The sequence below is a fragment of the Phoxinus phoxinus genome (assembly GCF_949152265.1).
Source record: "Phoxinus phoxinus genome assembly, chromosome: 6".
Classification (NCBI taxonomy): Eukaryota; Metazoa; Chordata; class Actinopteri; order Cypriniformes; family Leuciscidae; genus Phoxinus; species Phoxinus phoxinus.
Window position 1 is genome coordinate 926825 of NC_136881.1, and position 15000 is coordinate 941824.

General features: G+C 41.2%; 1 protein-coding gene across 4 annotated transcripts in view; it reads right to left on the minus strand.

The window, feature by feature from the left end:
- rasa3 (RAS p21 protein activator 3) overlaps positions 1–14711 on the minus strand; it is a 54008-nt gene extending 39297 nt beyond the window's left edge. For 3 of the 4 annotated variants that reach the window (XM_079615394.1, XM_079615392.1, XM_079615391.1), the window contains exon 1: positions 14547–14710. In XM_079615394.1, the coding sequence (XP_079471520.1) occupies positions 14547–14601 (55 nt within the window). In that variant the 5' untranslated portion in view covers positions 14602–14710. Of the gene's footprint in view, positions 1–14546 lie in introns of all 4 variants that reach the window. The other variant, XM_079615393.1, reaches the window with a different exon arrangement.
- Positions 14712–15000: the final 289 nt, after the last annotated feature.

The window sequence follows — 15000 nt, forward strand, 5'->3', positions numbered from 1 at the left end:
GGTGTGTTGCGGTGTGTGTTTCCACAGAGTGATCTGGTGTCGTGTTACGCCCTCGCCCATGACTGAAGATGTCAATCAATCTCAGCGCATTCATCTACAGCAGCTCCTGTCAAATAACAGAGTTCGTTGCATTTGTGGGACCCTGTGATTTACACAATGCAGAAAGTGCAGACGGAATTGACCCTTCGCAGAGAGCTTGATTGACAGGTGATCTGACCAATCATACTTCGCCATCCGCCATTTTGTCCGACAAAGCAGTCCTCTCTGCTCGGCGATGTGTTTTTCACTGCGTGAGAACATGTGTGGCGTGAGAGAGGCGTGGCTTGCCGGACATAGCGACAGTAACTAAGGGGGGTGGGTCTTTGCGAACGGTCAATTGCGTCGTAAAAATGGAGCTTATTGTATAAACGTCACAAAATGTCGCTGCACACTTAATCAGACGAAGATATGGACCGTGAAATGTAAAGGCCCACTGAAGTGTCTTGGATCGCGCAGCTTTGTTTGATGATGCGTTGCCGTAATTTCCACTGAAACGGGAAGCTAAGGCGGGACATATTGAATGGCTCCTCCCCCTTTTCAAACAGCCAATAGCGTTTAGTTTAGCTCAGTCTGACAGCATGGAAGTGAATCCGAGCGCTGATGATTCGCTGGATTCAACAGTAGAGATGTGAATAAACTCAAGCCATTTCGTTCTAAACCAACGTACAGTTGGAAAACTGAGTAAACTGGAGCGTTTGAGCAGCCGAACACACTCTCTAACCCATAATGCTCTGCTTATAGCAGAGGGGGCGGAGCTTAAGATGTGATGAGAAGCTGACCCATTTTAGCGGAAGTGAGAGTAGGTTTTGAATGCTTATATCTCATAAATGCCAGTTTTGTCATTGTGCTTATTCATAACCTAAAATGTAATCTAAAAAACGTACATTTTGATTTCAGCCTTTAATGACGGCAACTGAAGTTTGACACAACAACCGACCCGAATAAAAGTGTAACTTGTCGATGGAGTTAGCTAAGCGGATCAGAAGCACATGACCTGATGCTGCAGACAGACGAGCTGAGCTGCTGACGTCCAAAGCCAATCCACGGATGACATCCTGGATCTGTTTCCGGCCCACTCATAATCACACAGATCCTGATTGGATTACAGCCTGCGGGTCACTCTGGGGAGCACGGCATTGTGGGATTACTGGAGCCGAGTCATCACTGGATCCAGCGCTGGACACCCGTAGGGCCGCACGATGCAGCAATGCATGGATTCCAGTCGTGCACACTTAATCAAACGCCGATATGGACGAGTGTGTGTGTGTGTGTGTGTGTGTGTGTGTGTGTGTGTGTGTATGTTAGAGACGCTCGTCTGCGTTCAACACATGAACTTCATCTCCAGAGACAGCAGCGCTTCACCATTTCATCTGAGAAAACTATCAGCACGCACACACACACACACACACACACACACACACACGCACACACACACACACACACGCACGCACGCACGCACACACACGCACGCACACACACACACACACACACACACACACACACACCGCAGGAAAACAGGAAGTGTGTTCTCCGTTCCCGAATGTGTTTCCTCTCTCATCCTGAGACAGTGTTGTGTGTGTGTGTGTGAGATGGTTGTGTGTGTGAGACATGAACGTTTCTGATCGTACGATCAATTCCAGTGTGTTTTGATTCTATAATCGACGCCCCCAACCGGGAAAAATCTGCACATTTCCCATGGGATCATTCTGACACTGCGCAGGCGTAAACACGACACATCTGTAAATACATTCACTTCCATGTGCGCGCGTGTGTGTGTGTGGAAACGCATGCTTGTTGCCATGGTGACAGACTCACTGCAGGAACTGTTTCCTGTTTCGGACCTCAGCTGACAGCGTAAATGAGTGTGAAATTTGTGTTTCAGAGAGACGAAAATAACCTCGTCATCATGCGGGCAACTCTTTCTACATCTGCATTTCTCAGACACACACACACTCACACACACACACACACACACACTCAGGAAAGAGAAATCACACACGAGATCTCAGCTGTTTAGACTGTGTGTGATGAGAGCAAAAAGACCCCAGTAATCTCACACACACACACACACACACACACACACACACACACACACAGACACACACGTCACCTCTAGAGTATCAGAGATCTTAACAATATCATATGAACTCAATAATTTCTCACACTGATTTTTCAGCTATAGACTCTGATTGGATGACAGCTAATGATCATGTGGTCCGGGGTTTATGTGAATGTTTTCCTTCACAGACACTCAAACATTTTCCTTCATACTTACATGCATAAAGACTCATGAACTCGCTGACACACCACACACACACACACACACAACACAACACAAACACTGAGTAGGTGGTGAAGAGCAAATCACAGTCACAGGAAATGAGGTCAGGACGCCGAGAGAGAGAGAGAGAGAGAGAGAGAGAGAGAGAGAGAGAGAGAGAGAGAGAGAGGAGAGAGAGAGAGAGAGAGAGAGAGAGAGAGAGAGAGGAGAGAGAGAGAGAGAGAGAGAGGAGAGAGAGAGAGAGAGAGAGGAGAGAGAGAGAGAGAGAGAGAGAGAGGGCGAGAGAGAGAGAGAGAGAGAGAGAGAGAGAGGAGGAAGAGAGAGGAGAGAGAGAGAGAGAGAGAGAGAGAGAGAGAGAGAGAGAGAGAGAGAGAGAGAGAGATCAGAGGAAGAAACTAACAGGGTAAAAAACTAATCATACAGGGATATTTTTTGTTTGAAATATTTTTTTTTTTAGGTTTGTGCTGGGAAATAAATAGAGTTATGGATAAAGAATTGGTAGGGCTGCACAAGTTAGCGAAAAAAATCGAATTGCAATTATTATGAATAATATTAAGATTGCGCTTTAAATTGATATTTCATAAAATCCAGGTTTACTGTGCTTGTTGGGCTGCACATTTGGCCAAAATATCAATACGGCTATATAATAACAATAATATTTCATTAATTCATAATTTCCCAATAATTATTATTGATATTATTGCTACTAAAAATTAATAATGTTAAAATTACTATTGCAATATTTTTTTTCAGTATTTTTTTTTTTTTTTTACATTTATAAAAATAATATAATTCATTATTTTTAAACTTAAAACCTCAAGAAGATGTAATATTTTAGTTCAAATGGGTTCGGCTGATAAAAAAAGTTTATGAATCCCTGATCTAGTGGTGTAAATCATCATGTAACTAGGTTCTCTGTAGGTGTCGTGCAGTGACACACACACACACAACACACACACACACACTTTGGACCATTTACAGAATAACTGAAACTCTACATACACACAGATAAAGACAGACAGAGATAAAGACACAACAGAGAGAGAGAGGGAAGAGAGAGAGGGGGCGAGAGAGAAGAGAGAGAGGGAGAGGAAAGAGAGAGAGAGAGAGAGAGAGAGAGAGAGAGAGAGAGGGCGAGAGAGAGAGAGAGAGGGGCGAGAGAGGAGAGAGAGAGAGAGAGAAGAGGAGAGAGAGAGAGAGATGAGAGAGAAGAGAGAGAGAGAGAGAGAGAGAGAGAGAGAGGGCGAGAGGGGCGAGAGAGAAATGAGATCGTAGGAAAGGAATTCCGACTGCATTCGAGATGTAGTGTAGCGTCTCTAAACATGAGCGTTCGAGGGACCCGGCGGCCACATGTTCAGACACATACAGCGCTCTGAGTGAGCAACACATTTTATTCTTCCCAAAACGTGTTTGCATTTCCACACATTCAAACTTTGCACATCATGTTTCGTTACGGGACAATGACTGTGTTTACATGCACGTTCTTCACCCGATTATGCATAATAAGTCGACAATGTGTGTGTGGTCACGTCACGTAAATGATTTAACCGATCTCACCGATTAACCTGTGATTGTAAAGCGTCTTTAAAGTCACCATGAAATCAAACAATTCCTATTTTTTTCCCATCCAATCAATTCCCCACAGACACAATCAAGCCCCGCCCACATGAGTTATTGCTCCCGAAGCGCTTCACTCGATATACGACACAATATGGAACAGAAAGCAGCACAACGTCACTTTAATGCAGACTTTAAGATAAGGTCACATTGCCACATTTTAAAAACGAACGTCAGAGTTAGATCGCACGCTACACCCATTTACTGTCAACAACCCCGCGCACCAAAACAGGAAGTGGGTGTAGAGTTTCAAATGGCATTTCCCTTTCAGGCTTGAGAGTGAAACCAAAACACTCAGGGCTGATTTATATTTCACATTCACATTTATGCAGGAGAAGATTTGTCAATGAAATGTTGACATGTTTCCAGTAAGTTTGTTTTGACAAGAAATTCTGAAAAATACAATCTCAAACGATTCACTAGCAACTATACTGACATTAAAATCAGCAAATAAAGTCCATTTCACAATTGAAGAGCCTCCAAAAAAACAACCAATCACTTTACTGTAAATAATCCACTGCCGATGGAGAAAGATGCTGAAAGTAGAATGATGTAGTTACAGTATTAACCAGCAGGGGTCAACTGGTTAACTGTGATCAGACTGGTGAGAGCGGTGTAACCAGCAGATGTTAACTGGTTAACTGTGATCAGACTAGTGAGAGCGGTGTAACCAGCGGGGGTTAACTGTGATCAGACTAGTGAGAGCGGTATAACCAGCGGGGGTTAACTGTGATCAGACTAGTGAGAGCGGTGTAACCAGCGGGGGTTAACTGTGATCAGACTAGTGAGAGCGGTATAACCAGCGGGGGTTAACTGTGATCAGACTAGTGAGAGCGGTGTAACCAGCGGGGGTTAACTGTGATCAGACTAGTGAGAGCGGTGTAACCAGCGGGGGTTAACTGTGATCAGACTAGTGAGAGCGGTGTAACCAGCGGGGGTTAACTGTGATCAGACTAGTGAGAGCGGTGTAACCAGCGGGGGTTAACTGTGATCAGACTAGTGAGAGCGGTGTAACCAGCGGGGGTTAACTGTGATCAGACTAGCGAGAGCGGTATAACCAGCATGGGTTAACTGGTTAATTGTGATCAGACTAGTTAGAGTGGTGTAACCAGCAGGAGTTAACTGGTTAACTGTGATCAGACTGGTGAGAGCGGTGTAACCAGCAGATGTTAACTGGTTAACTGTGATCAGACTAGTGAGAGTAGTGTAACCAGCAGGAGTTAACTGTGATCAGACTAGTAAGAGCGGTATAACCAGCATGGGTTAACTGGTTAACTATGATCAGACTAGTGGGAGCGGTGTAACCAGGGGGGTTAACTGTGATCAGACTAGTGAGAGCGGTATAACCAGCATGGGTTAACTGGTTAATTGTGATCAGACTAGTTAGAGTGGTGTAACCAGCAGGAGTTAACTGGTTAACTGTGATCAGACTGGTGAGAGCGGTGTAACCAGCATATGTTAACTGGTTAACTGTGATCAGACTAGTGAGAGTAGTGTAACCAGCAGGAGTTAACTGTGATCAGACTGGTCAGAGCGGTGTAACCAGCAGGGGTTAACTGGTTAACTGTGATCAGACTAGTGAGAGTGGTGTAACCAGCAGGGGTTAACTGGTTAACTGTGATCAGGGTTAACTGTGATCAGACTGGTGAGAGCGGTGTAACCAACAGGGGTTAACTGTGATCAGACTGGTGAGAGCGGTATAACAGTGCCGTCCCTCCCAATAGGGCAACTTTATTAAAATGACTGTGCAGATTAGAGATAGTCATTACACAAGTTTACAATCATCCTGCAAGATACTAAATGATACAGTGCAGTTACATGGAGAGCATGAATGATATTGCTGAAGTTAAAGACTAACTACCTGTCCAGTTAAACACAGATTTAACCTCCAGCTTCCCAGCATTACAGAAGTAAACACAAGCTAAGTGAAATGCTTCATAATAATATTTACACATTTGATCCGACTATGAAACATAATTTATTATAAAATAAATTCTGAGAATACACTGAAAACTTTTACTAATTTTCACAATTTAATTTAATTAATCACAATACTAATTTTTAAATTTCACAAATAATTGCCAGATGAAGGTTGTGAGACTGAAACGTTGCTAATAAACAATTACAAAGAAATAGCAAGCAACACTTTGAATTAAACATGAAATTCTGAAGTAAAAAAGACTGAAATAGTATTTTCTCATTGAATGTGCCACAATCTGCTGAGTTATTAAATGATCAAGAGAGTTTTATACTATTGGGCAGTTAGAGATCCACCCATGCATGTTATAATATTATACAATATAGACCCAGGTCGCTAAAGATCAGAATATGTAGGCTAATAATGCTTGGCGAAACATTGATGCATTTAAGGGTTAATATGATATTATTCATAATAATTGTGACAAACATAATGAACGCATTAATCTCAGCATTATTTCAAAATTTGTTTAAAAAAACAAAAACAAAATTTTCAGACCACTCAGTTTGCACATTCCAGTGTGTCAGCTAACTGACCCTAGTCTGGCCATTATGACTTTGCTGGTCCATAAATCCGTCATTATGAGAGTTATATATTGGATTTGCTCTGTTAACTCCTGAAGGACGTGCGTCTGTTTGCCCTGCATGCGTGTGGAAGGTGGAAACAAGGACACGAGCTCACGAGGCAGGTGGAAGTATGCGGATATTACAGGGCCGAGCGGGAATCCACCATCAACACAAGCAGATATTCCAATGAGAGCCCTAGATTGAGTCAACAGGAAGCGTGTGTTGAGGTTTACATGAACACACTGATTAACGTCTGGCAGATTAGCATGACACAAAGACAGGAAACCAGCTCGTTTATTAAACTCGTTACACTTCCAAGTTTTCCTAAATACTCCAAAGCCACTTCATTCTACAGCGGTATTCCTGAAAATGAAATACAAAACCGTGAGTCATAATTACCGTCTGTGACATCACTTCCTCTATGAGCCGAGCCAAAATCACACATTTTTATGTTTATTCTAAATGATTTATCGGTGCACATCATTATTATTGTGTTAAATTGAAGTTCCTGGTAATCTTGAATCAGAATAAGTTCCTCTTGCAGCATTCTCTGATGATGTGGGCGGGGCTATAACCTGTCACTCACATGAGACCAGCCAATAGCAAACCACAACCATCCAATCAATTCCCCACAGACACAATCAAGCCCCGCCCACATGTGTTCTTGCTCCTGAAGCGCTTCACTCGATATACGACACAATAGACCAGCGCTACTTCACTCTCATGCCAACTTTGAACATTACTAAAGAGGAAGAGGCGTGTGCCATTAGAGGTCTAAAGTCTAGAAATGCTATCTTTAGCTATCTATCAATAACCTTCATTACTGTAACCAGCTGACTGAGTGAACTAATGGCAGGAGTTTAGAAAGGTGCATCTCCAACTAAATAAAAGTGGCGTAAAATAACAACTAAACAGACAATACTAGTTAACATTAACCAATAGCACGCATTATGTCGCAAGCTGTTGCGTTGTTTTTCCATATGCGTGATTATTAGATTAATCATGCAGCACAAACATCACTGATAAATCATTCACAATATGATCGTGAACAGGGTTTGAAATTAACTTTTTCAACTAACTAAACAACTACATTTTTAAGTTACCGGCCATTCAGAACTTCAACTAGCCAAAAAAAAAAAAAAAAAAATGAACCAGATTAACTACGTCACAGTATATAATAAAATTTTAATTCCATACATTAATTTCTTATTCAAACTAAATCTTGTCATCCGGCATCTTCCTCATCATTTTCACCATAAATGTGTTTAGATGTATAGATCAATACAGTAATCAATAGGATGTTGTAAAATAATAATGTCTTGTCTGTTAACCGAATGCTTTTTAATCTTCTATCGCTTCAATGCTAATGAACAAGCGCCGTTACTTGTAGCGTAGTGACGTGTGTGTGTGTTCAGGTAAGCGGATATGAGCAGATTCTGAGGAATACGCTGTATTTTATATATCATGATGACTCACGAGTATTTGTGTAAATCTGCACAGATTTGTCTTACACGAACTTTCCAGCAAAGTGAGTCAACGTGATAAAAACGCCAAATTGGCTCGTGATTCGACAGCGTTCCCGTTATTACACGCGTTTGTTAGCGTTTGACCCGTGTTGATTTGAAATGCGAGTGAAATGCATGATTCTCCGCTGACAGTCCAAGTGAACCTCCATCTGGTTTGCATTATCCCGCTGCTTCCCAGGAATATGGAAAACACAAGCAGCTCTGCAGATCATCCAGCCAAATCAGGAAGTGATGTGTAACCGTTTCCTGTTTCCTGACCCCTAAAAGCCCTCTGTGTTTCCTCTAGACACGAGATCCGTCGGGAAACCCGGAGCAGAACTCCATATATGTTCCCGGATGAACAGGGAGCCTCCGGTTCCTTCCGACGGTCTACTCGCCTGTGACACGATTATTCCCAACAGCGCTCCGAAAAACACCCATAATGCCCTGTGCACTAGTAGAGACGCCAGGATTCAAGGTCACGCGTGAGGTTTCAACGTGATGACGTAATGTGTGGCGCATCACAGCGAGTGCAAGACCAGCATTAGTGGCTATAAAGTATATAAATGTGTATTTCTATATAAAATGGCGGCTGGTTTGTCTAGATGAGACTCTTATTCCTCGGCTGGATCGTGAGAGACTTTGAAGCTGAAACTCACATCTGGACCTTCGACCCGCTGGACCATTGAAGACACTACAGGGCTCCAGACTAACTTTTTTCCCAAGGAGCACAGTGGCCCCTAACTGAAAATTTTAGGAGCACAACCAGGAAATTTAGGAGCACACACCGTAAATCAACATACTAACCAAATATTCACATTTCTACTAATTTCCAGTGTATTACTAATAAATACTTTGATAATAGATGCAGAAATCACAATGCCTTTGCGCTCTGATTTAACGTTACAGCCTCTTGTCTTCTAAAAGCAACCGGCAATTGATTTATTAACACCGCATACTCTATGCTTTGTTATTAAATAGAGTATTGTGTTTAAACTGTGAAGTGCCTGCACTGTCGGCAAACTTCGTGTTCCCCGCAGTTATGGGGTAGCGACTGCAACATTCGCAGTTCATGGTATTCGTCTCCTTACAGTACTACCTCAACCAGCTGAATTCTCACCGCCAGTCTTCCCGAAAATGGTGGGTTCGGCCTTTTTTGCCACTAAACCTCTCACTCTGAATCATCATCCGACTGTGGCACTGTACTAGGGCTGCAACATTTCAAATAGCTCACAGTTCAGTTTGTATCACGGTTTTAGGTTCACGGTTTCGTTATGATTTCGGTGTTATGTTCAGGGGGAAAAAAGACTACTGTCAAAAAAATTAAGAAATAATCTAACCACAAGTAAAAGCACAAATAAATACAATAGAGCAAAGATAGCCTAGCCTACTAATAAAATAAACTATGCTTTTCAGGTAGGTCTAACATTAGTTTTCAGGTACAGAAATTGAATAAAATAATCAAATGTAAAATAACATTGCATATTTGACTGTATAAATTAAAGATGAATCCTTATTAAAGTTACAAAAGCTATTTAATTCAGAGCTGATTCAGTAGGCCTACACCGATACTGTGAGTGTCTTTCTTCATACATGTTCACTTAAGGCATAACAGAGACTATGTCTGCTAGGATACTCATCAAGACGGACATGTTGACATACTTTTTGTGTGAATTTGTCCATTCAAGAGAAAGACTTTAAAGATAACTTGAAAGATAATATTTGCGCGCTGTCCGAGATGAGTAACCTACGCATACACATAGACGCGCGCGCACACACACACACACACACACGCGCACAAATCTAGACGCGAGTTCTCTTTAGCGTCTTGCTCTTGAATGTTTGCATTGGCAAAATAAATGAGTTTAGTTTAAACACCGATGGTAACATCTGCAGTTCAGGTCTCGCCTGCGCTCGTGCGCTATCAACTCCCGGGTGATGACGGCGTAAATGACAGGTCATGTTCGAGCATTTGGCACTCACATTGAACAATGCACAAAGAGTAATCGTTTTCTTCACGTTTTTTATTATTATCGCTGTTGTAATGTTTTATTTGAGAAGCCAGCAAGTGAATTTAACTGGCACACTAGCCGCAGAACGAGTCAATAGTTCGCTTGCTCGTGGCTCAGACGCACATAGCAGGTTGTGATATTTGTCTCCGTCTCCTTCCTACAGACGTTTAAACGCGCGCTTGATTATCTCTTATCTCACTTACAGTGGCCATTCCCTATTCTTCTTGCACTGCCACACATTCCGGATTCATTGATAAGCCCCTTCCACGTTTAACGTGTAAAAAGAAAAAGAAAAAAAAGGGACTAATTTACTGGTCGCACATGTGCGACTGGATGTAAAATTCAGTCGCACACTCTCAAATTTTGGTCGCAAAATGCGACCAATTGGTCGCAGTCTGGAGCCCTGCACTATATGGAGAACATCTGGAGTGTGTTCCTCACAAACCTGCATTTCTGTTCCACTGAAGAGAGACAGACATGAACATCTTGGATGACGGGGGGAGTAAATTTTAATTCTGAAGTGAACTACTCCTTTAAACAGAATCTGGCTTGTAGAAAAATCTGTTTTCAAGCTATGTGTGACAAATAAAGGACTTTAACTTGTTCAGCTAGTTACCGTATTTTCCGGAGTATAAGGTGCATCAGTCAAAAAATGCGTCATGAAGAGGAAAAAAACATATATAAGTCGCACTGGACTATAAGTCGCATTTATTTCGAAATTTATTTCACAAAATCCAAGACCAAGAACAGACATTTAATCTGGAAAGGTTATTCAGCGACACAACAGCACACAGAACAACAGCTGAATAGTGTCCGGTGTGTTAGCGTAACATTAACAGTTATTCAGCTCCACATTAGCATAAAGAACATATACCTGAGGCTGAATAGGCTAAACTAACATTAGCCAGCGAGTCCAACAAGTTACCGGCGGTCAGCAAGTTCACCAAGCTCCCGATCTCACTCCTCAACACTGAATACATCGAGTTCTTCCTCGGTGTCGCTTCTGAACAACTCTAACTAGAGCGCCCTCTCGCGGCTGTAGACGGTAATGTTTTCTCTTGGTTCATCTCAGTCAGTATGAAGTAATGTTGATATATAAGTCGCAGGACCAGCCAAACTATGAAAAAAAGTGCGACTTATAGTCCGGAAAATACGGTATTCTTTATATGACGTCAAGTTCTGACTCGGTCACACAAGTTTAGGGCGTGGCTATCTAACTGACTGACCAATGATGGACGAGTGTTTGGAAACATGTTTGGAAATAGTCATTATTGTTATTGTTAAACACAAATGAAAAAGAGTACAGGACAGATTTAACTTTCGGACAATTTTAAGTCAAATTAAGTCACATTTATTTCTATGGTGCTTAAAGTCTCCCTGTAGTCAATCATTTTATCCCTTAAAACTCATCTTTGATCACCAAAATGACACGTTTTCCTTGAAAATGATTTCTTCATGTCTTAAAATATCTTGAATGTAACTTGCCTCATTTAGTATACCCGGTTCTATGAATATGCAAATGAGCCCCGCCTCCACCCACTCCAAAATATCATTTTATGGTCACTTTCCAAGTGTTCAAACTGGATCAACACTATACAGTCCCTCCAGTTTTCTGTGATTCCGAATACAACATAAAATCAACAAAAACTCGCTTTTTGTGTGTGTGTGATCACGCATAATTCTGCAGCGTATTAGAAAAGTATTTGTTTTGGCCAACCGCTATCTTTCATCAAGATATGAAACATCCGATGCTCTCACAGATCTGATGAAATATCTCCAGCCAATAATATAACTGCATCTCTGCATTACACACGCATCCATTAGTTTCAGGACAACTTGACGACGCACCAGTTGACTAGCAGAGAGAGACGTTTCTGCCCAATCAACGGCACACGAGACCTTCTGTAAAGCAGGGTGTGACGCCGATAACATCCACCACAGACTCACGCTGGGTTTCCTCCCGCTGCCCGAGGAGCGTGAAGCGGAGCCGTCCACCGGCACTACTTCTCCAAAACACTGGTGAAGCAATCGGGTTACAAACACCAAACCGCCACACAGAGACGCTAGGAGACAGCACTCGCAGTCAGAACGGCGTTTCATCCAGCAAACCTGGATTAGTTCTGTTCTCAGTCAGATGCATGTGTTTATTGATGTGTATTTATGTGCAAATTGATTTGATGTTCGCGTTTAGCAGATTAGAGTTCAGATTGATGTGTATTTTCATAATACTTGTCGTTTCAAATCATATTAATGATTATAATATCTTAATATCAAGCCTCACAATCGCACTCGCACTTAGCAGATTAGAGTTCTCTAGTATAGATATATTTTGCGACAATATAAACAATGAATCAAGCAGTTGATATTTCCTATATATATATATATATATATATATATCGAGTGCATTGTATGTATGCGGATAAAGTTAGACTTTATATAAAGAGTTGAGTAAAGGACCATGTATTACCACAGTAGGGTGTTAACAATAAATTCTGCTTTTAATGCATTATATTTTGGCAGAAACTGTGCATGTTCAACTTTTATGTTCAAGAACTGATGTTGGTCTTGCGAGTGATATTTAAGTCTCGTATGAGTGTGTGCAGCTGCACTGAGGTTTATATGAGAAGAGCCAAACACGTGTCCTGGCGGAGCGGCGCGTTTACTGTGCCATGCAGAGATTAGATTAGACTGTGTGTGTGTGTGTGTGTGTGTGTTCTGCTTTAATCTGAGTCAAAAACAACTCAATGACAGCAGCTCACACACACACACACACACACACACACACACACACACACACACACACACACACACACTCATTCACTTCATATGTATGTGTGTGCTGAAACAGCAGAGATGAAGGAAGCGAACATCAACAACAACACACACAGTGCACAAATAAACACACACACCCCACACACAATGCACAAATAAACACACGCACACACACACATACACACACACACGCTTTGGTATGGAAGCCCATTTCCGCCACACAAGGTTAATCTGCTTTGATAAATCATAATAACATCATAAAAAGCCCAAAGTATGCCATACAAGTCATATTTATGAGATAAAGTCGCAATTATGACATAAAATCTAAATTATACATTATGAAGTCATAATTTAGACTTCTTACGTCTTAATTTTTCATATATAACTGATATATTTGACTTTATATCTGATAATTGTGACTTTGTATGTCATAATTATGACTTTTGAGTCAAAATTTCAACATTTAATGTCATAATTATTATGTTTCACCTCATAAATATGACTTCGTATGTCATAATTGTGACTTAGTATTATAATTAGTCAACTTAGTCATAATTTCCACATAATTATTACTTTTTATCTGATAATTTGTGACTTAGTATGTAATAATTTCGACTTTTCATCTCAGAAATATGACTTAGTATGCCATAATGTCCAGTTTTAATGTCATAAATAAGATTTTAGCATGTTTTTGTTTCCTATGTGGCAGAGATCGGATGCCATACTTAGGCAATACAAATGTCCAATTTCAAATGTCATGCAACAGAATTCTTCTTTCAGTTTCATTCAGTTTATCATGTTTATATCAGTCAAACCACACACGCAACAGTCAAACTGAGAAGAACACAGAGAACATATGACAGTCTGTCCAGGAACTGACAATCACATGTATTTCTGTAGTTTCGGTCGGAAAGAATGATTTCATAATGTTTTACTTGTTGCAGTGCCTGTATAAATTATTTCAGATGCATCTTTTTTTATGAGTATCATTTATGAGTCCAGGGCTAAAAGTGTTCTGCTCCTTCTAAACATCCACAGCTGGAAGGACACACACACACACACACACACACATCTGTCACACCAACTAACAGGGAACATTCCCACAGCCTTCACTAATGTTCTGCATGTACATGTTAAGTAAAACGTTGTAATAACATACATAGAACGTTCTAATAACGTTCTGAGAACAACATTTTTAGAACATCGATATAATGTCATCATACTTCAATCTTAATGTTGTTAACCTTCTCGTAATATTACAAGTAAACATTCAAAGAATATTGTGGTTGGGAGAACGTTGTATCGAAACCTTTTAAATAAACAACGTTAAATCGCGACAGCAAAACTGGATATTTTTATGTTTTAGAAACATTACAAATCACAAATCAGAAGATAAATGTGTTATGTGTCACACACCAGACCTGATCTGTGTCGATATACTGGAGGAAAACACACGTTTACGACACGAATAAAGACACAAATATCGTGTTTTCGCGCATCTGGATGTGCAGCTATTTGCGTCCAGTCAAGACTTTAAACTAAGCTGAGGCGTCATTCAAACCAATATATGAGATTGTTTTACATTGTAATACGATCAAATGCTCCATATATATCTCCACTAATAGCTGAATGAGATTATTACACGTTCATTTCGAGTATATCTGTATGAAAATCCACACATTCTCACAATAGACACACACACTGCGCGCGACCGTGTGATTTCAGTTAGAATGGTCTCGCGCATAAACGCTCGCTTTCATTCGCGCCAGAACTCACCGATTTTGATTTTGACACTCTGGAAAACCCGAAGTCCTTCCTCTTCGACCGCCATGCTCGCAGCTCCAGCTCTTAACCGTTTACCGTTCGTTATCCGCCACTGTCTCTCTCTCACTCTCTCTCTCTCTCTCTCACGGTGTCGTCGGTGACTCACCGGACTGAAGCGCGCGCCGCGACAACACAGCTCAAACGCGAGCAAGGGGGAGGGGCCTCGAAAGGTTTATCGCGTGCTGATTCGATGGCAGCCCGGTTGCGTCATGAAGTGGGCGGGGACTGTCACATTACAATCGCGTTTTTAGCGAAAACGACGCGTCAAAATCGCGAGTACCAAACATGCAGAAAAATAAATAAATACAATTAAAATGTACTATATATTTTAGTGTGATAATGGTTTTTATTTAATATTTAGTATTTTTAGGGGATTTTATGGTACTAAATTATATTTACGCTGTAG